Source organism: Ochlerotatus camptorhynchus, unplaced genomic scaffold (genome assembly GCF_037179485.1).
Source record: "Ochlerotatus camptorhynchus isolate MF236.1 unplaced genomic scaffold, CSIRO-AGI_Acam_v1.1 ptg000428l, whole genome shotgun sequence".
Classification (NCBI taxonomy): Eukaryota; Metazoa; Arthropoda; class Insecta; order Diptera; family Culicidae; genus Ochlerotatus; species Ochlerotatus camptorhynchus.
Window position 1 is genome coordinate 744,787 of NW_027040914.1, and position 24,692 is coordinate 769,478.

At 45.3% G+C, this 24,692-nt stretch overlaps 1 protein-coding gene across 1 annotated transcript; it reads left to right on the forward strand.

Moving 5' to 3' along the window:
• Positions 1-548: 548 nt before the first annotated feature.
• Positions 549-16,212, forward strand: NC2alpha (negative cofactor 2 alpha). The gene is made up of 4 exons (XM_065234018.1): positions 549-780; positions 1,031-1,103; positions 14,268-15,031; positions 15,092-16,212. The coding sequence occupies exons 1-4, from the start codon at positions 739-741 to the stop codon at positions 15,665-15,667; spliced, it is 1,455 nt and encodes a 484-aa protein (XP_065090090.1). The 5' UTR covers positions 549-738; the 3' UTR covers positions 15,668-16,212.
• The last annotated feature ends 8,480 nt before the right edge of the window (positions 16,213-24,692 follow it).

Sequence of the window (24,692 nt, forward strand, 5' to 3'; positions counted from 1 at the left end):
CTAAGGCCCTTTACACGCGAACCAAAGTACGCCCACGCAAACCAACAACATTATCGGATAGGGACAACTATCGACTTTTTCTCTTAGAAAGTTTGTTTACAATTGCTTTTGTGCCGTTATCAAATGTTATGCCTGAAATTAGGGACACTAAGGCCGACATTACCTGCATTTCCCCTATATGTTAGAAATGTCTTTCTCTTCGATGAAGTTCATGCCAGGAATTTAGCTGCTGGAGTGCGAATGAGGTCAAAAATGTGGAGAATTGTGTAGCTCGATCGAATATTTTAAAAGATAGTCATGGCCTGTCGTGGCGATCCAAAGAGAAAAAAGTCAATGAAAAGATAATAAATTGATCTAGTGGAGGTGAAATCTTGGGGAAGTAAAATTGTCCAGTCCCACAACGCGTATCGCCAATGGCAGCCGGGACACACTCCTTACACCGCATCCTCGCGAGCTCTCCTATCCGTCATGGACCACTTTGCTCAAATTGGCAACGAGCAGAGATACGAAATCCAACAAAACGCCAAAGCGCACCGAGAAAAGTCAAAGAAAAGAAGAAGCACAACATTGATTGTGCGGTGTCTGGTTTTTAGTGAAAATCTTGCTAATACTCCCAGAATCGGAAGATTTCCCGCAAAAATCGTTGTTCCATACGTTCATTGTGCAAAGGGCCAGCCGGATTCGGTGGAAGTTGACCGCTAGAGCCAGTGCCAGAGTGGAAAACCCCAGTGCAAAGTGATGCCGTCGAAGAAGAAAAAGTACAATGCACGATTTCCGGCGGTAAGTGGTTTGGGTTGGGTCGGGACGGCCTGCTCCGGGGGCCAGGAGCTGAAGGTAGGTTCTTGCTTCGCCGCTCCGGACTCCGGACGAGTGCGTTCCTACCGAAGAAGACACAAGCAGTACCATTACTGTAGTGATGCGTGGGTGGTCGCCATCGGGGGCTACTGTTGTTCCCGAGTTTTGATTGTTTATATACGCGTTCCGCATCAGCACTGAGTGAGGCTTCTGTTTTTGTTTCTGTCTCTTCCAGGGAAGGATCAAGAAGATCATGCAAACCGACGAAGAAGTCGGCAAAGTGGCGCAGGCGGTTCCCGTTATAATCTATATCCTTTTCATAGGTTGAATTATTTGGTCGTCAGTGGGCAGTGGGGGGGTTGCCGTCTGGAATGTCGACTCACGAAATTTAATTCATAGTAATTCTGTAGCTTGATATCAGTTGATTTTGTTTTAGCGCAGATTAGGTAGGTAATGTGAATTGATTATTTTTAAGACAAGAATGTTGTAAATTAGATTTCTTCGCTTTTGTGTAAATAATATGCACAATATCAATAGACGCAAGGCTATCAGTTTCCCATTATCCATAGGACTTACGTCACGCAACTCATTTGCGTGCAATGAAAGCACTTATTAAGTGATGCATATCATTATGGTGGGTGTTACTGCTTTGTACGTACAGTAGGTATGTACAAGGGCGGTTTAAATTATCCATTTTGCTCCGCAGAGCGCAATCGATACAAAATATCTTCTTGATTATCCTCCTTCTATGAATGGAGCTCCTTTTTATTTTTTGCACGGGTGCATAGTGAGCATCCCGTGCACAGCTTGGACTTCCGGCCGTTCGGAACAAATTGGTTGGTGGTAGGATCAATATCATAATGATATTGAACCTACTACCAGTTGATTTGTTTCATGCAGCTAGAGATCCAGGGCCAAACTGCGGGATGCTCACTATGCCCCACCTGTTCACTATGCCCCTCCTCCCCCTACATCGAATCGAAAAGAAAAGTCATCTGAAATGCTAGCTTCTAGCAAGGGTTGCAAGATAATTTAGATGCAAATGCCTGCCGCCCGATAGTATTTTGGGGCTTATGTATTATGTATGTCACTTCACGGAGAAAACTTGTCACTTGTAGTCACGGTGAAGTGATTCCCATTTGATTTGTACGGCAATCACGGCCCTTATTCTGAGTATCACTTCCTTATCACCGAGTAGTGACACCCGTAATAAGGACCTGTGTTTTCTCTGCTCATATCTCCCTCTGAGGTCCTGCACTACCCATAAATGCATAGCAGTCCCATTTGAATAGGAAATCAAGCAAAGACTGTTCTGAATAAATGGGCATAATTCGGATTTTGGTACGTTAACTAACCTGGTTTGATCACCATAAACCATCAGTCCTAGTCTTCCTGATCAGGGTCGTAACCAGGTTTCAAAATAGAGGTCGGAACAATTAGGTGTTTCATGATGCTTCTGACAGCATTCACTACCAGAGGCCGAGCAGCCTTCAATCGTGGTGGAAAATCGAAACTCATAGGAATTTCTGAGGAGCAGAACTCCAGTGAACTTCAGCGGAACAGTCCAAAGGCATTTTGGGGATAATTTCAAGAAGTTTGTGGGAGAAACCGAATCCGGAGCTTAAGTTTTTGGAGAATTAAATCTGATGAATTCGAATTCGTATGAGGCTTTCAATGTGAGTAGAATTCCAAGGGAAGGAGTGAGATTCAAAAGAAAATCTTAAATTAATTCAATGAAAATTCTGAGAATCTTTTCAAAGGGCTTCTTACTATAGTCGCTATATTCATAGTCTGACGGATATAATCTCGGGAACCAATTGCGCTGGCAAATAGCGGAACCAATCGAACAAATCACGACCAATAAAAGAAAAGAGCACATCAGCTATTGCGAACAAAACTTCGGAAACCCTTTTCTCGTGACTCAAGGCTCGCTTACGCCAACTAACACCATCTTTGGGTTGGTTTCCCCTATTCGATGATGCCAGTAATTTGCGTTCTTTCCCAAAGTCTCGAAACTTCTCTTAAAGTTTTTGTAGTTCTCATGAAGCTGCCCTGAATTTATTTGAACTGTCCTAAAAATGTTTAAGCTTCCGCGAACTTCTGGACTTGTGTGAAGACCTCAATAATTTTCTGAAAATCTGGGAATTTCTTTAAATTTATTTTGTATCCTGTCTTCAATAGAGGTGGTACGAGTCAAACCACTGCGGTGGCCTTCGGATGCGAGAAAACCGGCGTGGAAGTTGTACCGGTGTAGGTGGTCCGCTATCTGCTGAAGCAAACTCTGGAGATGATGCTGATGTAGACGTAGCTAACGACGAGGACGATATAGGTGGCCACGGTGTAGACTCAGCATTCGGGGTCTGAGGATTCGGAAGATCCGGCGAAGTCGATGCTGGCTGGCGGCACCAACGTGGTTTTAGGAATACTCCACGCATCTAGCAGAACGTTGAGTGCTGGCGTTGACGACTGTGGCGCACAGTTGCTGTAGTACCACCACGACTGCGCAGCTGGTTGACGTGTGCTCGAACCATTCTACGATCCTCAATCCAGACTTGAATATGTCCACGAACCTTTCAGCCAGACCGTTTGACTGAGGCTGAAAAGGTGCCGTGGTGACGTTATCAATTCCGTTGTGACTGCAGAACTTGTGGAATTCACTGCTCGTAAAATGCGTACCATTGCACAGTGGTCCAGAATGCAGATTTAGGTGGAATGATATGTTTTGAGCCTGAAATTGAAACTTTAGACTAAAAGTCTCTTCTACAAAGTTGTTCCTTATAGTTAGGCCCTCATTTTTATGATAATGAATTCTAGGGTAGTTCCTATTATCATTTATATAAAAAATCTAACTTTTTTGTTCGAATAAATTAAGGTATACATTCTTGGGCAAAGTTATAGCTGAGCTAATTTCAAGCAACTTTGTTTAAAACAACTTTTTTGTATCTCTTAAATTGGCCTGCCCTAAACTTGAATTTAGTTAGGGTGGCTCTAAAAAAACAGTTGTTTTGCTCTAGTTTTCTTATTTCGAATTTCTTGAAGGGACAAACGGGAGACTCCAAACGAAGTATACGGTTTAACAAGAAAAAAACGGAGAAAAGTTTATTTAAACGTCTGTACTAGACGAAGTGCGATTGTGGAATAAAAAGTTATTAAGGGCTTCCCAACAACGTAACAGGGGAAAGCGACGGCTGATTGCCTACTACGCCAACACCCCCTCTCAATCGGCCATTCCAAGGCCTTGGCACAGCTTCTCCATGCGCACCGCGTCCACTGGTTTGGTGAACAAATCCGCCAGTTGCTTCTCGGTACTGATATACTTCACCGCTACACGTCCATTCGCAATGTGGTCCCGGATGAAGTGGTGCTTGATCTTGATCTATATGCTTGCTTCTCTTGCTTTCACAATTCTTCGCCATACCTATCGCTCCTTGATTGTCCTCAAATATTACGACCGGATCCGCAGGCCGCTTCAATTGAAGATCTTCCATCACTCCGGACAACCAGATCGCTTCCGAAACAGCAGAACTCAGCGACACATATTCCGCTTCACTCGAGGATGTAGCAACGGTAACCTGCTTTTTGCTCGACCACGATACAGGATTACCGAATACCGTGAACAGGTAGCCGCTGACTGACTTCCTGTCTTCCGCATCCGATGCCCAGTCGGCGTCAGCATATCCTACCAACGCTTCCGCTGATTCGTCGCGTACAAACTTCAGGTGCTTCGTTTTCGTCCCTTTCAAATACCGTACTATACGCTTGAGGCATTGCCAATGGTTAACTGTTGGGTTCTGTTGGTAACGGCCCAGGAATCCGACGGGGAAGCACAAATCAGGCCTGGTGCACAGCATTACGTACATAATTCTAGATAGAGCTGGAATTAGGGCGTAACAGCTTTTGTAAACAATGACTTCTTTCGATGATTTCTAGAAAGTTAAGGCTCGCCAACGCAAATCAACAACACCATCGGGTAGAGGAAAACTTCCCCTACACGACGGTTATGTTGGTTTGAGTGTGTATGCCTTGAGTTCATAGAAATCATCGATAGAAGTCATTGTTTACAAAAGCTGTTACGCCCTAATTCCAGCTCTATCTAGAATTGTGCCCAGCAGCTCACGGTACGGTTCTTGGGTTGACTCACCATCACGGGAAACAACCAGGTTCTTCTCCATAGACGTCTTGGTCGGGTTACAATCCGTCATCTTAAAACGTATCAATATTTTTTCGATATTCGTTTCTTGAGAGAGTTTCATGGAATTCGTCGCACGGTCGTATTCTAGTTTCATACCTAGGAAACGACTGATCTCACCGCAGCCGTCATCTTGAATGTCGAACTCAGGGCTTTCTTCAGATTCACAATCGTTTCAATCTTCCTCCCAGCGATGAGCAAATCGTCCACATACAGAATGATATAAATTTCGTCTCCTGGTACCACCCGCACGTAGAGGCAGTAGTCGTGCAGCGATCGACGAAATCCCAAACTCGGCAACCGATCGTTGAACTTTTCGTTCCAGCACCTTGGGGATTGCTTGAGGCCGTACAGGAACTTGAGTAAGCGGCACACTGTATTAGGGGACGCTGCAACACCGTCGGGAACCGCCATGTACAATGCCTCTTTCCGGTCGCCGTGCAAAAACGCCGTCTTGACGTCCATTTGATGGAAGTGGAAACACTGTTGCACTCCGACCGCGAGAACCGTCCTGATGGTGGCCAGTTTTGCAACAGGAGCGAATGTCTCCTCGTAATCGACTCCAGCCTTCTGCAGGAATCCTTTCACCACCAGTCTCGCCTTATGTTTGACTGCATTGCCAGCCGAATCGTCCTTCAGCCGAAACACCCATTTCGATTTCAGAGGCTTCACTCCCTTCGGACATCTCGTAAGACACGCCAGACCTTGTTTTCCTCCATGGAACGTAACTCATCTCGTGCCGCAGCCATCCACATGGCTCGGTCAGCACGCTGGGGCAGTTCATCAAACGATTCGGGTATATCTGCGGAAATCAATTCGACAGAAATAGCTCTATAACCGATAAAGTAATCAAATAACTTACCGGGGAGCCTGCGCTCCCGTTCGCTATGCCTCGACGACAATTCACTAGGAATTTCGCGTCTTTCTGTGGGCGAAGGGAGCGCATTTTCTGGTTCTTCAAGATCATCGTCGGGTTCTGCTTCAATTCGATTGATTTCAGGTTCATTATCATTATTGGCTTCACGAATTTCATCTGTGGGGGCCGGCTGGCAACGTTCCCCCTCTTGCTCGAACGGGAGGTGGACGGTCAATGGGACATCGTCTTCTTGCTGCATCACAGCGTACGGGAAGGACGACTCATCATACTTGACGTCTCGAGCAATCGTAAGCTTTCGAGCCACCGGGTCCCACACGCGGTAGCCGTTCGGAGCGTACCCAACCATGACCATCTCCTTGCTCTTCGCATCCAACTTACGCCTTTGCTGCTTTGGAATCCACACGAAACTCTTGCAGCCAAACACACGAAGTTTGTCCAGATCCGGTCTGATACCGAACCACATCTCAGCCGGGGTAACACCAGAGGGCAACGCACTTGTTGGGCTTCGGTTCATCACAGCTGCTTCGGCACATTGGATTGGATGAGCACGGAACGGACTTTTTCAACCAAGGTTCGCTTGAACCTCTCCGCTACACCATTCTGCTGGGGCGTGTACGCAACCGTTGTCTCTAGCTGTATCCCTTTTCTCTTGTAGAACTGCATCTGATTTGTGGAACAGTACTCTCGTCCCTGGTCCACCGTCATTCTTGAAATGGACTTTCCCAGCATAGCTGTGACCTTTGCTTCGAATTCCTGAAATTTCTCGAATACCTCTGATTTGCGCTTCAGCAAATATATCATCGATGAAACTGACTATGTAACGAGAACCATCCCATGCCGGCGGATCGATCGGTCCGCAAACATCAGAATGAATCCGCTCCAGCGGCCGGCTGGCCCTAGCTCGCGTTTTGTTGAACGCTTCTCGGCATTGCTTGGCTTGCACGCAGGCGTCGCAGAAATCAATTTTAGTTGTTTTTTTTTCATTCATACCTTTCAGCATTCCTTTCCGGGCCATGGTCTTCAATCCGCGTTGGCCGATATGCCCCAGTCGACGATGCCACAGGTTTCCAATCGATACTTCGCAATGGTTCGCTTCAACTTCCTCCAACGACAGCTCAAGCTCGTACAGGCTGCCTCGGAGGTGTCCAGTGGCCAGTAACTTACCACTTTTCTTCAGAACTGCTACGTTTCCAGAGAACAAGACATCGATCCCAGCATTGGCCATCTTCCTGACGGATATCAGGTTTTCACGTAGCTCTGGAACGTAGAGCACATTCTTTAGATTGAAATGTACACCTTTGTTGCTGGTCACGTTGATTTCGCCAATCTGTTCAGCAAGCATAGCTTCTCCTTCCTTGGCGACCTTGATCTCCACGCGACTGGTCATCTTCTTCAGGGCAGCAAAAACGAACTTGTCGCCAACCAGGTGGTCACTGCACCCGGAATCAAGCTTGAAAAGGATTCGTCCAGGCCGCTTTTCCGCAATGTTTGCATCGGCCATGAAACTGATGGCATCTTTCTTCGTTGAATTGGCTTCACGCTGGCGACAATCCTTTTTCATGTGGCCGCGACGCCCGCATTTGTGGCACTTACCGAGGAATTTCTGGGACTTCTTTTGGGATCTTGAGTCATACGAGAACGCTGACGACTTGTCTTCAACTGAATCGCCCTGCCGGTCGGATCGCTTCCTTTCTTCAGCCAATAGACGCTGCTTGACGAGGTCCAAATTCAAATCTTCTTCCGCGACGTTCTCCAGGGCCGTGACTAGGGGATCGAAAGAGTCTGGAAGCGTCAAGAAAAGCTGCGACACCAGATCACTTTCCGCCAGAGTTGCTCCGGCCGTCTTCAACTTTCTCACGAGCCCGTCGAATTCAAGTAGATGCGTCCGCATGTCCCCTTCCTTCATCCGCAAACAAGCCAACTGCTTCCGTACTAACGTTTCGCTCGCGACAGACTTCTTCGCATAAGCCGCCTCCAGACTGACCCACATCTCCTTCGTGGTCGCCTTCTCTCGAACGATCTCGAGGCATTCGTCCGACATGCAACCCACCAGCAACGCCTTGGAGATCCGGTCCGTTTCTTCAAACTTCTTCTTTGCAGCTTGTTCCGTTGGAGCCACCTCGGTCAGCACATCCGCGACGCCTTTGACTTCCAGGAACAGGCGCACTCGATAACTCCAGTTTTGAAAGTCAGCTCCGCTTCCACGCAGCAACGGGTTGTTGCACGAAACGTCCTTCGCGGTGGTGCCCATAACCTTAAAATAAAGTTAGATTTTTGATTTTAATAATAATAGGAACCACCCTAGAATTCATTGTCATAAAAATGAGGGCCTAACTATAAGGAACAACTTTGTAGAAGAGACTTTTAGTCTGAAGTTTCAATTTCAGGCTCAAAACATATCATTCCACCTAAATCTGCATTATAGACCACTAACGAGCGTTTCCGGCATTGCTAGGTGGGCGAAGATGTTCCGCAGAATGCTGATCGTTGCTGTGGATGTTATTCGTTGCGTAGGCACCATTTCAGGTCACTTCAAATGGGCATCGACGGCTAGCAGGTAGTAGATTTCGTCAATGGGGCCGACGTAATCCACGTGGACACGCTTCATTGGACCACGGAACCGATGTGGAATGCGGTGGAGATTTTTCCACGGATGCGCAGTGCTTGCATGCCTTCACGAACCCAACGATTTCATCATCAAACGATGGCCAATACACATAACTCCTTGCTATGAACTTCATGCGTTGTATCCCTACCGCAAACACCACCTGCGTTGTAACTGCCGCAAACGCCACAGTCGATGCTTCTCAGGAATCACCTAGCGTTTACCGAACATGATGTATTTCCCAACAGAACACAACGAATCTCTATGCCCATGGAACCGCCGAATCTCAGGATCTTCGATCGTCGACGCTTCTGGCCATCCTTCTTGAAGGTAGCGATATACTTTGCGCAGCTGCTGATCGACTCGCGCTTCTTGCTCCACAATCTTGAAGCTGAACGGCGGCAGATCGCTGACCATTTCATTTGCAATGAATCGTACATCCTCCTCCAAAATCACGCTCGCAATCACGTAGGTAATCCTCCTCAGGTTTGGCATGATTGTTGATTAATCTTGAGAGGATGTCGGCGTTGCCAAACTTCTCGGTTGGAATGTACTAGATGGAGAAATCGTATACAACAGAAGCGTTAACGCCCATCGTTTAGCGGGAATGCCCTTCCGTGAACCGAATATTCGAATCAAGGGTGCGTGATCGGTCTGCAAACGAAACTGCTTTCCAAAGATTATTTTGTTACGGAGAACGCACAACCATCTTCACCTAGAGTCGCTACATTCAAAGTCTGGCGGATAGAATTTCGATCGATCAAAAAGCGGAACCGTTTCAACCGTAGGCTGGTTCATCTCCGGAAGCCCCTGAAGGGGACTCCCCTAGTAACGTAGTTTAGATTTTTTCGGGAACCCTGAGGGGGTTCTCCTGGGTATAGATGTGCTTAGGGTGTTCCCTTGGTACATAGTGGTTTTTACAGAGTTTGTGTTTCGTGGTTGTTCAGCGTGATTGGCGGTTCATAAAAGGGATGGCAGTGGTCGTTGTAAAGGGTAATCAGATAATCGTTGTGTGGTATCCAGTCTAGAGTCAATCGGGTTCGTGTTCGGTGCGTTGTTATTTTGTATAGGGGGTCGGTGATTAAATTTTATCGAACAATCCAGCATCTTTAGGAAAGGTTATTAGAGCAGCTTCCGTAGATGGGTCGTTAGACAGGGCATTGCGTATGTTGTCCGGGATTCCGTTGTGGGCCCGGATGTTCTGGAAGCAGGGGCAGTAACCGATCAGGTGTTCGACAGTCATTATAATGTTGCAGGTGTCGCAACACTTCTGAAAAGATGTAGCGCTGCCCATATTATGGGTTACTCGGGTGTGTCCAGATCGGAGTCGAGATAGGACCTGTTGTTCCCGTCGACTCATAATGTCCTTCCATTTGAAGATGTCGTCCTTTATTTTCCTTAAGAAAGGCCCCCTTTTTGTAACCCACTCTTGGTACCAGGCGTCTCGAAGGGTTGTCTTCACCCATGTTTTTATGTCTGAACTGGGAACAGATGTGGTAGTCATCCGGCCGGTGCGCCCAGTGGTGGCGAGATGGTCTGCTTCGCAGTTACCGCGTGTACCACAATGTCCAGGTACCCAGACAAATGAAGTGTTCGGTAGTGCGGTCTTTTGTATGCCTTGGATCCAGGGATGTTTTGATGTTGCTGAATTCAAGGCACATAAAACGCTGGCAGAATCTGTTAGAACGCAAATGGGTTTACCGGAGGGCGTAGTGATGGCTAAATAGATGGCCGCGGCCTCCGCCGAGAAGACGGAGCATTGATCGGGAAGTCGAAAGAATAAACTGTTGAACGTATCTGCTACTCCGTATCCTACTTTGCCCGCAGCCTTGGAGCCGTCCGTGAAGCGGTGTTGAAACTTGGCATACTTAGTTCTGAGTAACTCCGCTAGGTGGCTGTGCATAGCGTGAGAGTTGTTCCCTGCCTTAAAGTGCTTGGCAATCGTAAGATCAACATGTAGGGTTGGCTCTGTCCATCCTCTGGCTCCGATCCAGTGTAACCTGGACACGGGTGGGAGCTCCTGATGGACCAGGCTTCCTAGGGCTCTATTCCCCTCTCTGAGGAGAAAGACCTCGTGGTTCCCAGTGGTCTTTTCTAGGTAACTGGATGTTCTGCAGCTCAGCGTTTCGGCGATTTGATATTGGAACGGCAGTACACCAAGTTCAACGCATGCCGATTCAGCGGGTGTAGAGGGCAGAAGACCTGCGACGATCCGGATGGCCTTGTTGTAGGTTGGGGCTAGACGCGTGGTTAGAGAGTCTTTGGAGAGGCAGGTTAGTTCAATCCCATAAAATAGTCTACTGTTTACGGTGGCCTTGGCTACCTTTAGTAGGATCTCTCTGTTGCTGCTGTGGTGTGGTTTTGAGAGTGTTCGCAGGAGGTTTAGTCGCGTACGGCAATTGGCTTTAGTGTCAGTAAAGTGTGCGTTGAACCTCAGCTCTCGGTCCAGGCGCACTCCAAGAACCTGGATGGTCTTTTTGTTGGGTATCGGAATGTTGTTCGCTAAGATGTTCGTTGGTAGCGGCCGATGGCGGGAGCGTCCGATAGCCAGCAGAACGATGTCGTCTGCATACACAAAGATGAGTATTCCCTTTGGAAGGTCACTAAAGACACCATTCATTGCAACCAAGAAGATGGTGACCGCAATGACGGAGCCCTGTGGGACTCCAGTCTCTTCCGCTCGGGGTGAGGAGCGGTGGTTTCCAATCAGAACCTGAAAAGTTCTACAACAAAGGAAGTTTTTAACGAAGTGAAGGATATGGCCCCTTAGACCCCAGTCAACCAATTGGTTTATGACCTGAGGGGACCATGCGCGGTTATATGCCTTGGCTAGATCCAAGGCCGCTATGTCGATGTGGAGTTCCTCGTCCATCGCTTCCTGAAGTACGTCTCCCAGGCCGGTAGAGTACGTTCCGGTGCCGTGGCCGGGTCTGAACGCTTGCTGTCGGTGGTCGAGATGGTTGTTGTCCTCAAGAAACCGTATTAGCCGGCGATTGACCATCCGTTCCATGACTTTGCTGGTACAGCACGTCAGTGAAATCGGACGGAAATTTTCCGGTGTTGAAGCAGCTTGTCCCTGCTTTGGGATGGGGACTACTAGGCTGTGAATCCATTCTTTAGGCAGGGTGTTGTCCGACCAAATTTTGTTTATTAGATTTAGCAGTTCGATTTTGATGTTGGGTGGGAGGTGTTGCAGCATGGGATATCCGATGTCGTCTGGACCAGCCGATTGACTTTTGCTACGGGATAATGCTAGATTAAGTTCTTCGACACCGCTTGGTTGGGGTTGATCCCCTCCAAAAATTCTTCCCAGCTACTTTTCTTAGCATCCCTGATGATATGCCGGCATTCATTTCGCTTGGAGCGGTAAAGCTCGATAGCTCGTTCCCTGTCTGGGTGATTCATGGGTAGGCGTTTGGCTGCACGAAGAGCTTTTCTTCTCGCTTTAATGGCAGACTTTGCTTCTGGACACCACCAGTGTAAGGGTTTCCGGCCGGGGTTTGAACTGGTCTTTGGAATGGAGATTTTTGCGGCCTCAGAAATGATCTCCATGAGTTCTTCAATGCTTGCCACTGGATGGTCGATGTGTGCCTGAGTCACGGTATCGTTGAGTTGGGGAAACTTTCCACAACCTAAAGATGGCGTTAGTTTGTGTAGGTGAGCCTTTGGTCACGAGAAAACGGTTTTCGAAATTTTGTTCGCAATAGCTGATGTGCTCTTTTCCGTTGTTGGTTGCGAAGGGGGCGACACATCTAAATCTCAATTCTAGGTGCTCGAACAATCTAACACTAGCGCAGCAGGTGTAACTGTTCCTTGGTGATCCGAATCAAGCCACACAACACTCATACATCAATGGAAAGATAACCAGAAAACTCACCTTCAATCTGCAACGGGCTACCACTGGCTGTCTTTGCTATGACCGTCAACGCAGACGTTGAAGGGCTTCAAACTTGCACCTGGTTTTCGACGAAATAATCTGAAATCAGAGCCCGTATCGATTTGCAGACGCGTCGGTTATCCATTGATCACAACCGGCACGTACTTTCGACGCTCCTGCACACTGCAAAAATTGACAGTCACTACATTGGCTGCTGGAACGTTGGGCATCCATCGCCTGAATTTTACCTTCGCTGCACTTCGACAGTAGCCATTTTCATGGCCTACCTGGCTGCATCATTGTACTTATGGCCTTTGTACGTGCACTCCCTGGCGTAATGCATGCCACCGCATAGCCAACAAGTTGTTTCTGGACTAGGCTTCCCGTTGCTCGCTCTCCAACTACCCTTCTCACTGCCGGACTGGTTGAATTTCGACGGCGAAGTTCCCTTGAAACGGTGCTGTTTCGTGTTCTAGGTTTTCACAGACATTGAGTTCTCCTATCGTGCCGCAAGTTTAACAAACGTTGACACTCTTCCGACAGTTGTTCCAGCGTGACATCGTTCCGCTCTTCAATCTTCGACAACAGCCGCATCCGCACATCTGCATCCTATTCCGACTTCAAGCCATACACGAATACGAGGCACTTGAACCACCGACGAACCGACATGACACTGGAGCATTTCGTTTGTCCACAATTCAAACGAGCGATTCGAACTTTCAAACGGGCGATCAGATCTGTCAAATAAGGTGAGACGCATGGGTACGAAAGTGACTCCGTTGGCTTCGTATCACTCCAAGACCACATTTGAATAGTGGCACGAAGCTAGATCCGACCAGAAGATCGTAGGGCCCTCGTGTTGCTTCAACAGAGAAACCAGACGCTTCTGTAGACACTCCTTGAGGTAGATCTCCCCGTTTACAGTCCCGGTAGTCACGAACGGCGCACTCCGTTTGCCACATGAGCAGATCACTTGCCAAATCATGTATTTCTTGGCAAACTTTGAAAGTTTCTGCTTCCTTACTTCCTCTGGAACATCAAACTTGTGCTGGGCGGTGAAGAACAATAGCCCGGAAGCTGCCGGAAGTCCACCTTGACGTAAGTCTCATCATCCATGATGAGACAATAAGGCTTCATCAGAATCTGGGTGAACGTTTTCCGGGCCCGTGACTTTCCCTCCGTATTTTGCCGTTCGTCACGATTTGGAGCCTTCGTATGCAGTCCCTCTTGGTCCTTGGCTCTCTGAACGAAAGACTTGGACAGATTCAACTTTTTGGCCACATCCCTGACCGACGCATTGGGATTCCGCTTAAACGCTTTCACGACACGCTTGTGATCCTGATCACTAATAGAACATCGATTCTGACCGCATTTCTGCTTCCGTTCGATGCTCAGAGTTTTGTTGTAACGTTTAATCACACGACTCACCTCACGATTCCGAGTTGTTTTCCGATGTTCCCGATGAGAGAGTTGAGGATTTTCCAGGTGCTTGTGCAAAATCAATTCGCGGCGTTGCTTTTCGGTTGACGCCATTTTTTCAAACTTTCAAAAAACTGACAGCGATAAAAATACAGTGTAAACAATTCACTCTAAACTACATCTACCAACATTTTCAAGACAAAATACCCAATGGGTAATTTTCTACAGCGTTTTTTCCGTGATGCAATTTGATGTGGGACACCCTTTAGTAAACTTTTTCAAAATGCTTTCGCATTTTGTTAATGTTCGTGAATGTTCCTGAAGTTCCTGTCAAAAAAAACTTCGTCTGTACCCTGGGGTCAAATTGACCCCAAATTCAAATTGCCATATCTTAGCGAAATTAGAATGGATTTTTTTTTAATTTCAAATGTTTTGTAAAGTAAATTTAGGGGACTTTAAGTTAGAATGTCACAACACATATTTGCTCCTTAACTCGCTGCAATACCTCGAACCCTTGAACTGTTCGTCGAGTCACTTCTTACCAAGACGCTCCGCATCACGAATGCCCGCAATGCGAAAACCCTTTCGCCATCGCACATGAAGCAGTGCATCATCTCCGAGAGCCGGTTCGATTTCCTACGGGATCTGGTCAAAAACATCCCGGACATTGGCGTCAACGAGGAGCAGCTTTCCGGTTCTGAAGCCGGATACGGAAACGAAGCTGGTGCATCGCCCGCTTCCACATCCACATCGTCATCTTCGAACGGGGGCGCAGTAGCCTGTGCCATCGTCAGCGGCGATGCCAGTTCCTCCGGAGCAGTGTTACTACAGAGGTCAGAATCATACACACCGGCCAGTAGTTCCAGCTATGCCAGTGCTCTACCCATCGCCTCACAACTTCATCATCCATCGCAGTCCCAGTCCCAGCTTCAACAGCAACAGCAGCAGCAGAGTCAACCACAGCCTAACAGTTTGAAGCGAACATTCAACCATGCCAACAGCCTGAATTTCTACAAGGAAATCTCGCTGGAGGACTCGAGCAGTACCAGTAGTCACCGGGAACCTCCTCCGAAGCTCACTCGATTGCATTCGGCACCGGCAGCCACCGCCACCACAACGAATTCGATCCCTATCAAGATCGATATCCTACCAAATCTGCCAAAGCCGGCACCGTCCTCTTCATCAACTTCAACTAGTTCAAACAACAGCCAACCGCAGCTGAAGACCAACAGCGGCGGAGGCGTCGCTTCAAATAGTAATAACTTTAAGGTAAGACACCGTATCATGAAACCGCACTTCTCATTAATCGCCAACATTTCAATTCCCTAGATCACCTACAAAATAGCTGCGACGAGTATCCCAACGACACCGACCGCGAGCGACCAGCCCGTCATCAAGCTTGACTATTCCAACCTGAAACTTCCGATGACGATCGGTGCCGGCGCCACCGAGCAATCAAAACAGTCCCATTCGACTCCGCGCCAGCAACAGCCAACGATCAAGATTGACCTGAGCAATATCAGCAACTACAGGAGTCCCATAGTCAAGTCCCAGTCATCTCCGGTGGCGCTGATAGCCGGAAGCACCATCAGCGTTAAGCAGCAGCAGCAGCAAGTGCCTTCAACGCCAACTACTGCCAGCACTCCGTCGACGCCGCTGTCGGCCTTCAGCAGTGCATCGTCCTCCTCCAGTTGCGGCGGAAGCGGCAGTAGCAGCAGTAAAAATCCGTACGTTTTTCAACAGCAGTCATTGCAAGCTCCGGCTTCGTCGACTGTCGTGGCGGCGTTGGCGTCGGCTTCGGCGTCGGCGGCTGCAGCTTCTAGTTCTAGCGGACCAGCAGCTCCGCTCTATTCCAGTGTTTCCTCGGCGATTCCCGGCATGGACGAGGACTATGATGATATTTAACTCGGATGCGAGTGTGAGTAGAGTCATCTTTCCTTCGCTATTGTTTCATGTTACCTTTTTTTTTGTTTTCGCTGCTTCATCAGCTGCATTTAAGTACTACGTTTCCTCTTTTCTTTCTATCCAAGAGTTGTTTATAATAGAATTTGTAATTTTCCAAATATACAAACTGAACTAGGTAAACTAACTACACATGTGTACAGAACGGATAGTGTTCACCTTTTCAAGCGAGAAGCATATTTTCATCCTGGTTTTAGTCGCTAAGCTGTTTTTAGTTCAACTTTAAAATGATACATATTTAAGCAGATGAGATGAATGATTTCGAAAAAAAATATACAAACCTTTATTGGAATGAAAATGTTTAGTTCAAATGTGCACGTTTTAGTATCATGCATGGAGGAAATAATTATGCTAAAGTGTGTGACGTTGATTTGTTATTTTTTTACAAAAATACATCCACACATTCACCCTTACGCAGATTAACGAGATGGAATGATTTTGTACAATTCATAATGCCGATATTGATAAATAAATTTATTTAGGATTTACGGGCTGCGATGCGGTTTACTGCGGTAGAAATTTAGAGAACATCCGGGAATGATCTTTGAACACGGTTGTAGGAAATATTAGAGCAACCGTAACGGTCGTTGTCATTTGCGCGACTATTTTAACAGCGCACAGCGGTCTCATTTTAGTTTAGTCACTCTTCTCCACACCGGTCGCTGCTATCGCGGTTATCAATTTACTCACCATAGTCCGTATCGGTAGTGAGCATTTTGACAATTCTACGAATAGCAACCTTTCTCCCGCGCTGCTAATAGCAACCGTAACGGTACGCTGCTAAACTCATTTTAGCAGCCCTCATCATAGCGCAGCTACCGTATCGGGGGTTGCCATACGAGTAACTAAAATAGCAGTCGGCTTCTCAGTGAGAAGCGCGTTACCAAATTTAGCAGCGCGATAGCAGCGCGAGAGAAAGGTTGCTATTCGTAGACATGTCAAAATGCTCACTACCGGTACGGACTACGGCGAGTAAATTGATAACCGCGATAGCAGCGACCGGTGTGGAGAAGAGTGACTAAACTAAAATGAGAGCGCTGTGCGCTGTTAAAATAGTCGCGCAAATGACAACGACCGTTACGGTTGCTCTAATAGCAACCGTAACGGTACGCTGCTAAACTCATTTTAGCAGCCCTCATCATAGCGCAGCTACCGTATCGGGGGTTGCCATACGAGTAACTAAAATAGCAGTCGGCTTCTCAGTGAGAAGCGCGTTACCAAATTTAGCAGCGCGGTAGAAAGGTTGCTATTCGTAGAAATGTCAAAATGCTCACTACCAGTACGAACTACGGCGAGTAAATTGATAACCGCGATAGCAGCGACCGGTGTGGAGAAGAGTGACTAAACTAAAAGGAGACCGCTGTGCGCTGTTAAAATAGTCACGCAAATGACAACGACCGTTACGGTTGCTCTAAATTTGGTAACGAGCTTCTCACCGAGAAGCCGAATGCTATTTTAATTACTCGTATGGCAACCCTCGATACGGTAGCTGCGCTATGATGAGGGCTGCTAAAATGAGTTTAGCAGCGTACCGTTACGGTTGCTCTTGAGAGGGTCTAGTATAAGAGACGAGCGGACTGGTTGGTTTTGAGCCAAACGAACTGTCAAAGCCAGAGCCAATCGAGCAGCGCCTATCTTGATTGTATTGGCAGTTTTGCTAGAAATCACCTAGGCATAGGTTGCCAAGGCAGTTTGTTTTGAATCCGCTCCTCTCTTATACTAGAAATATCTTCTATGATGGCATTGCCGATATTCATTATGGGCAAATCACTCACGACGCAGCTAATAAATGTTCAACTAACCCGTGCAGCAGCTTTGAATCCAAATGCCCTTTCACCAACTGTCAGGATATGTGTAATCCCTCTCCTTCGGTATAAAAGTTATTCAAGTTTTTGTTTTGTTTTGAACAGTAATTAATGATAACGAATTACTGAATGCTGTCAGTTTTAATTTACTAACATCATGGGGGCTGTTCATAAACTACGTAGACAGTTTAGGGGGGGGGGGGTTGAGAATTATCCAAAGCCCATACAAATTTTAAAATTTTTGTATGGACAATTGTCTACGCAGGGGGAGGGGGGGGTCAAGAATCCCAAAAAAATGTCTACGTAGTTTATGAACAGACCCATGGCGCCACCCACCTTTCTATTGGCATAATGTTGAAAAAAAAATAATGTACCAGTGTCAATTTTTACATTAAAACCAGTATTTCACATTTATTTTTCATATAAACAAAAACAAATCGCCGTATCTTTTTCTAGCGGCATCGGCTGCATCTAGAATTAAAACTCGCTTTGAAAACGTTGACAACATGATGGCGCTGTGGTTGGTTACTAGACACCAAACGACATCAGCGCCACAGAGAACAGACGTCCAACTTCCACCAAAAACTTGTGTAAAGATAAGTGGGAATATCGTCGCTACGTGGCCCTAGCATCTCCTGATTTCCTCTATAAATTTTCCTCTTTCGACCAATTTGGCGCTAGTATCGACAAATTTTCTGTTGAAAATCGCCACTTGGGGTTACCCTAGGGGCACGCAGTAACCTCTAACCCTAACGCAGGCAACGGCTGTAATTAAATTAATTCCATTAACTTAACAACTGCTTTAATTACATCAATTACACAATGTAGAACGGCAGAACATTAACTGCAATTTAACTCCATTAATTACAGTTGAAATTTCGTAATTAAAGTACAATAATAACATTTTCAATACTTTTAATTACATTAATTACGGATAGATAATTTTAATTAAAGTCAGTACTACTTCAAAACGTATTAATTACATTAAGTACTTTGGATTGCATTTTAACTTTAATACACCGGTTCTTTGTATTGCGTGCCCCTCGGCGTTACCAGCACTTAGTGTCTAGTGTAAATTGTGCAACGCCAGCGCTATCAGGTTGTCAAAGAGGGTTTTTAAGTGGGGAAGTTGCCGTTAGTGACGCCTAAGTCGAATAGGAATCTTTACACTAGTTTTTAGATATATTTTGTTCAAGTTTCTATGTCTGTTCTCTGTGGTAATGTTAAATTAGAAGAATGCTCAACTTTTAGAGGAATCGTTTATTGGCTGGTGGCTTTTTGAAAAATTGAAATGGAATCCGACGCATCTGCCGCCCTGTATGCCGAAAGGGGCCCATGCATAAATTATGTCACGCTAAATCGAGGAGAAATTTCCCCCTCCCCACCCCCCCTATCGTGACGGTTTTCCTATACCTAATTCATTGCTTGTCACAAAATCGTAGACCCCGCCACACAGAAAAAAAAGTTGTTGAATATTGTGCGACTTACCTTGTTAAGAGCTGGTCCGAAAGTGAGTGGAGAGTTGCCCGTATGTGTTTATGAAGCGTTGCCATGGAAACCTCCGTTTACCGGCTTGCGCTTACAGCACATAGCTTGCTAACTCGTTAAGCGTCAAGTTAAGACCTGCTTACACTAGCGCTAATATATGTCACACATGTCCCTCTCTCCTCACAAAAAAAAAAGAATTTTACTTGGTTTTCCTTTTCATTCCTTTAAGAAACGTTTTAGTGCGTCCTCATTATTTTATTTTATTGCTGTACCTTGATTGGTTGGTTACATTGTCGCTTATTGTTTTATGCGCCTGACGAACTGGTCTAGATACGCTGGGGGCTTTTTTTCACGATCGCTTTTACGGTTGTAGCGTAGAGGTAACTCTAAGACTAGTAGGTCCCGAAGAAACGTGCTCAACTTTTTGGCTCAGCTCTGGTACTCTCTTCGGTCCCAAGCTAATCGATTCACCCCTACTTTACCTGTTCTTCGTGGGATTTTCGTCACCGGAGGATGGGGGAGAGGTAGCTCATCGATTCTTCCGGTTCGCCTCCTAGCATCGTGCTATAAGGTACCAGGCGATAACCAGGGTAGTTGATCGATAGCTCGATGACGTCATTTCGTTGGCGTCTGCAATGGGAAATTCTCATAGCAGGCGTTGACGATGGGACGTTGTCGAGTTGTTGAATAGCAACTATCGTGGTAACTCACCGATTACCTGTCGATCTGCCAAATTTGGAAAGGCGTCTGCATTGAATTGTCTCATATAATAATATTCCGCCCACTATATCACAAGAAATTGCGAGTAGCTGAGTGGAATGGAGATAAGTTAAGCATTGGGTACAGGACCAAGTCTCCCCTGGGTGGTGCCAAAAGATGAGCGCAGTAGAATCATCAAGTTGCCATAAGGCACGGAATGAGACTATTGCATGGCTGGGTAGTCAAAGTCTTCCATTCGTTAGTCATTTCAGGTGGATTAGAACAGGTTTAGGTGGGCGTTGGCCAGATTTGGATTTTTCAGATGTAATCCTGGATAGGACTCTGTCATTGAACGTCGCGTGAAAGTGGAACTTAATGAAGGCCTAAGTACTTTTTCGTAGTTTTTAGTTTTCGGATTTTAAAGATCGTCGGTTACAGTGGCCTGCTTACTGAGCAGAAAAACGCTGTCCCAGGTCCTTACATATCAAAGAGATTTATGATAAAATCGCTTGTGTATCGTTTTTTTTTGCGAAACACGTTGTTGTCGTTGGTTCCGGGTTTGAATGGATACACAAATTTGAGCAACGGTATTATGTGATATGAGGGGCTCGGTGGCCTTAGAGCAACCGTTTTTGCTTACTGAGCAGAACATCATGAGTCCAATCTCAGGCCCATCCACATTCAAGATTCGTCAATCGTTTTATTTGTTAATGTGACTACATGGTAATAACAGCAACTCGGTGATTAAAAAGGTGCTCGTCTGCCTAGTGGCAAACGTTTTTGCTTACTGAGCAGAAGACCGTGGGTTTAGTCCCAAGCTCCTTCGCGTTATATGATCGTTAGGACAGCAATTCAGCTTATCGTTTACCAAAACGAACCCTGCTGCAAACCCACCCCTCTTATCCAACATCCCAGTGATTCCTCGTGGAAGTGCAGAGGTGTTCTCGGCTTCCATCAAAGCGAGTGTCATGTCAACACAATCCTTCCCATTCCTTTCTTGACCTGTGTTCGGGCGCGGCCGGCGCTGGTATTGCCTAATTTAAGATCACCAGTTTTTACACATTGAGGATGATTGCTAGTCCCAAGCATCGTCTATTGGTTCTCTGTGTAATTACAGCTGATCTGGCAGTAACAGAGTAGCAACCGTGGGCGGTCAATCAAGCTCAAGCTCAAGCTCAATGGGATTTTCGTCACCGGAGGATTCAATATCAGAGTGCTTCACAATTTGCTGCACGCACCGTCCTGTTCGGCATGCAACTGCGAAATGTCCTCGTTTTCCACATTTATCGCACGTTTCGATGAGAAACGTTGTTGCACCTAGGGCAACGCTTCTGACGCCCTTGTGTTCGTAGGCTGGGCTGATTATCTCTCGCTTGAAGATTGGACCTACCTGTCCATCTCGACGGGTCCAATCGGCGCTCTGATGCTTGCACGAAATCTGAGTTTGTACGACGATGCTTAGCGAATGGGTAGCTAGACTCATGCTGAGAGTTGGCCCTCTTGTGACTCGTTCCATAGCCCCGGCCAACCTGCAGTATATTGGTATCCAGCGGTTGTTCAGTTTTCTTTGACAAAGTTGCTTGCATATTATTGAGAATAACATACGCCCTTTCAAATGCCGTAATTTTTTTTTTTTCGGTTTGCCCCAACTAGAGATATTAACATATGAAAAGTGCATATTTTTTGTATAAAAACGTCAATAACTCTTGATCGGTGAAAGATATTGACAAGCTTTGTGGAGCAAAATTTGCGCCTTCTTAAGATCTAAAAGTTATCTCAAGACACCTTTGCTGAGAAATTCGAAATAAGAAAACTAGAGCAAAAAAACTGTTTTTTTTTAAGAGCCACCCTAACTCAATTCAAGAAAATAGCTCTAAACCAGCCAATTTAAGAGACACAAAAAAGTTATTTTCAACAAAGTTGCTTGAAATTAGCTCAGCTATAACTTTGCCGAAGAATGTACACCGTAATTTATTCAAACAAAAAAGTTAGATTTTTAAATTTAATGATAATAGGAACCACCCTAGAATTAACTATCATAAAAATGAGGGTCTAACCACAAACGAAGTGACAGACGACTAACTGGCGAAGAAATCAATTAAAATAATGTGGTTCGCTGTAATAGAATTTTCTTAGAAGCTTGTGCCATCAGCCACCAGATGGGCTAGTTTTTTTGTTTTGAATTGATCATAGTTGATTTTGTGTGCAATATGATCTTTGACAGTGTGCAAAGAGTGTATCATTTTGTAATTTTTTTTATGCATTTCAGTTTAGAGTAGAGTGAAAGAGATAGAACCAAAACATTCTAGTTCAATTGGTGAAAATGCTAGTTCAATCCAATAGTAGTGTTGCCATGTGGTACAGTCCAGTAGTAGTGGTGTTGCCATGTGGTACACTGAAAAATTGCAATAGCAGGTTAGTCACCAAAGTTTTCGAGCCGCTCCGTCTGTCACTTCGTTTGTGGTCTAACTATAAGTAACAACTTTGTACAAAAGGCTTTTAGTCCCTTTAGGATTGAACTAGCATTGTACTAGAATGTTTTGGTTCTATCTCTTTCACTCTACTCAAAACTGAAATGCATAAAAAATGACAAAATGATACGCACTCTTTGCACACTGTCAAAGAATCATTGTACACAAAATCAACTTTGTTCAAATCAAAACAAAAAAACTAACCCATCTGGTGGATGATGGCATAAGCTTCCAAGAAAATTCTATTACAGTGAACCACATTATTTAAATGGATTTCTTCGCCAGTTAGTCGTCTGTCACTTCGTTTGTGATATAACCACGCTTATTGCTGTTGAATCTACTATGAATTCAGTATAGTTGACTATGAATGTTAACAAATTTACTATGATTCTGGCAATACTACTATGCTTGCTTAAAATGCATAGTTATTTTGATAGAATAGTAAAATGAAATGAAATTGTTTTCTGCAAAAATCTATTGGTGAAGGTATTTAATCTAAACCATCAATATAGTATTTTTGCCAATGGATTTTGTTTCAGTGTATGATTGTCGGGTGGTTTGGTTCAATATGGGTATTTTTTTGAATCGGAGTGACGTCTAGAAATCGAAAATTGATATGCGACGCCATTTTGAAATCCAATATGGCGGCTTCCAGTTTAAGAAAAAGTCGAGGGGGACGACTCTATCTACGATGCAAAAAAGATTGTGTTTTGCTGTGGCTAGCTGCGCGCACGATGAGTAGATAGAAAGAAGATTGATGACGATTCTGAAGATTTCCTGCAAAATTTTTTTTCGAAGATTGTTTAGCTAGTGTGAGATTTGTTGAGCATCTAAACTTGAGATTTAGATGTGTCGCCCCCCTCGGGAAAAAGTGGGAAATGCTGTCAAATACTTATCAATAAAGGTATTTTTAATCGGGATGATGTCTAGAGAATGAAAATAGATATCCGACGCCATTTTGAAATCGAAGATGGCGGTTTACGATTCACGAAAAAGTGGAAATACATTCAAATACACATCAATATTGGTATTTTTGAAATCGGCATGAAGCCTACAGATCGAAAATTGATATGCGACGCCATTTCGAAATCCATGATGGCGGTTTCCGATTTCAGATTAAGCGGGAAATACTGTCAAATACTCATCAATATAGGTATTTTTGGAATCAGGATAACATTTGGAGGCCGGAAATCGATATACGACGCCATTTTTAAATCCAATATGGTGGTTTCCTATTTCAGAAAAAATGGGAAATGCTGATGCCGTCCCATCAATATGAGTATTTTTGGAATCGGGGTGACGTCTGGAGATTGGAAATCAATATCCGACGCCGTTTTGAAATCCATGATGGCGGCTTCCGGTTCGAGAAAAAGTTGTAAATTCTATCAAATACCCATACAAACGGTATTTTTTAGAATCAGGGCAACGTCTAGAAGTCGGAAATCGATATCCGACGCCATTTTGTAATCCAAGGCTTCCAATTTGCGGAAAAGTGTCAAATATCGTAAAATATGGTTATTTTTAGATTGGTTCAAATACCGATCAATGTGGATTTTTTGGAATCGGGCTGACATCTAGAAGCCCGAAATCGATGTCCGACGCCATGTTGAAATTCAAGATGGTGGCTTCCGATTTCATAAAAAGTGTCAAATAGCCTTCAAAATGGCATCGAATATCGATTTCAGCATCTACGCGTCGTCCTCGTTCCGAAAATATCCAGATCTTAGGGTATTTGACACTTTTTGTGAAACCCGTGGCGGCTATTGGATTCCAAAATGACATCGGATATCGATTTTCGGCATCTACACGTTGTCCCCATTCCGAAAATACCCATATTGTAGGATATTTGACACTTTTTCTGAAACCCTATGGCCACCATATTGGAGTCCAACATAGCATCGGATATCGATTTTCGGCAGCCACGCGTTGTCTCCGTTCCGAAAATACCCATATCTTAGGGTATTTGACACATTTTATAAAACTTGATGGCCACCATCATGGATTCCAAAATGACGTCGAATATCGATTTTCGGCATCTACGCGTCGTACGCTGTTCCGAAAAAAACCCATATCTTAGGGTATTTGAAACTTTATAAAACCAATGGCCACTATCTTGAATTCCAAAATGGCTGCGGGAATGGATTTTTAGCATCTTCGCGGCATCCCCGTTCCGAAAATACCCTATCGTAGGGTATTTGACACTTTTTCTGAAACCCGATGGCCGCCATTTTGGATTCCAAAATAACGTCGAAAATCGATTTTCTGCACCTTCGCGTCGTCCCCGCTCCGAAAATACCCATATTGTATGGTATTTGAAACTTTCCCTGACCCCGATGGCTGCCATCTTGGACTCCAGAATGGCCTCGTTAATTTAATTTTCGTTTAATATAAAATAATATATTATTACCAACAATCAATACGAAACTAACGATTTTAAATTGGCTCACCACTTTAGTAGCCTATTGGTCCCAAGCAAACGATTAACGTACCCTATTCTAGTTGAAA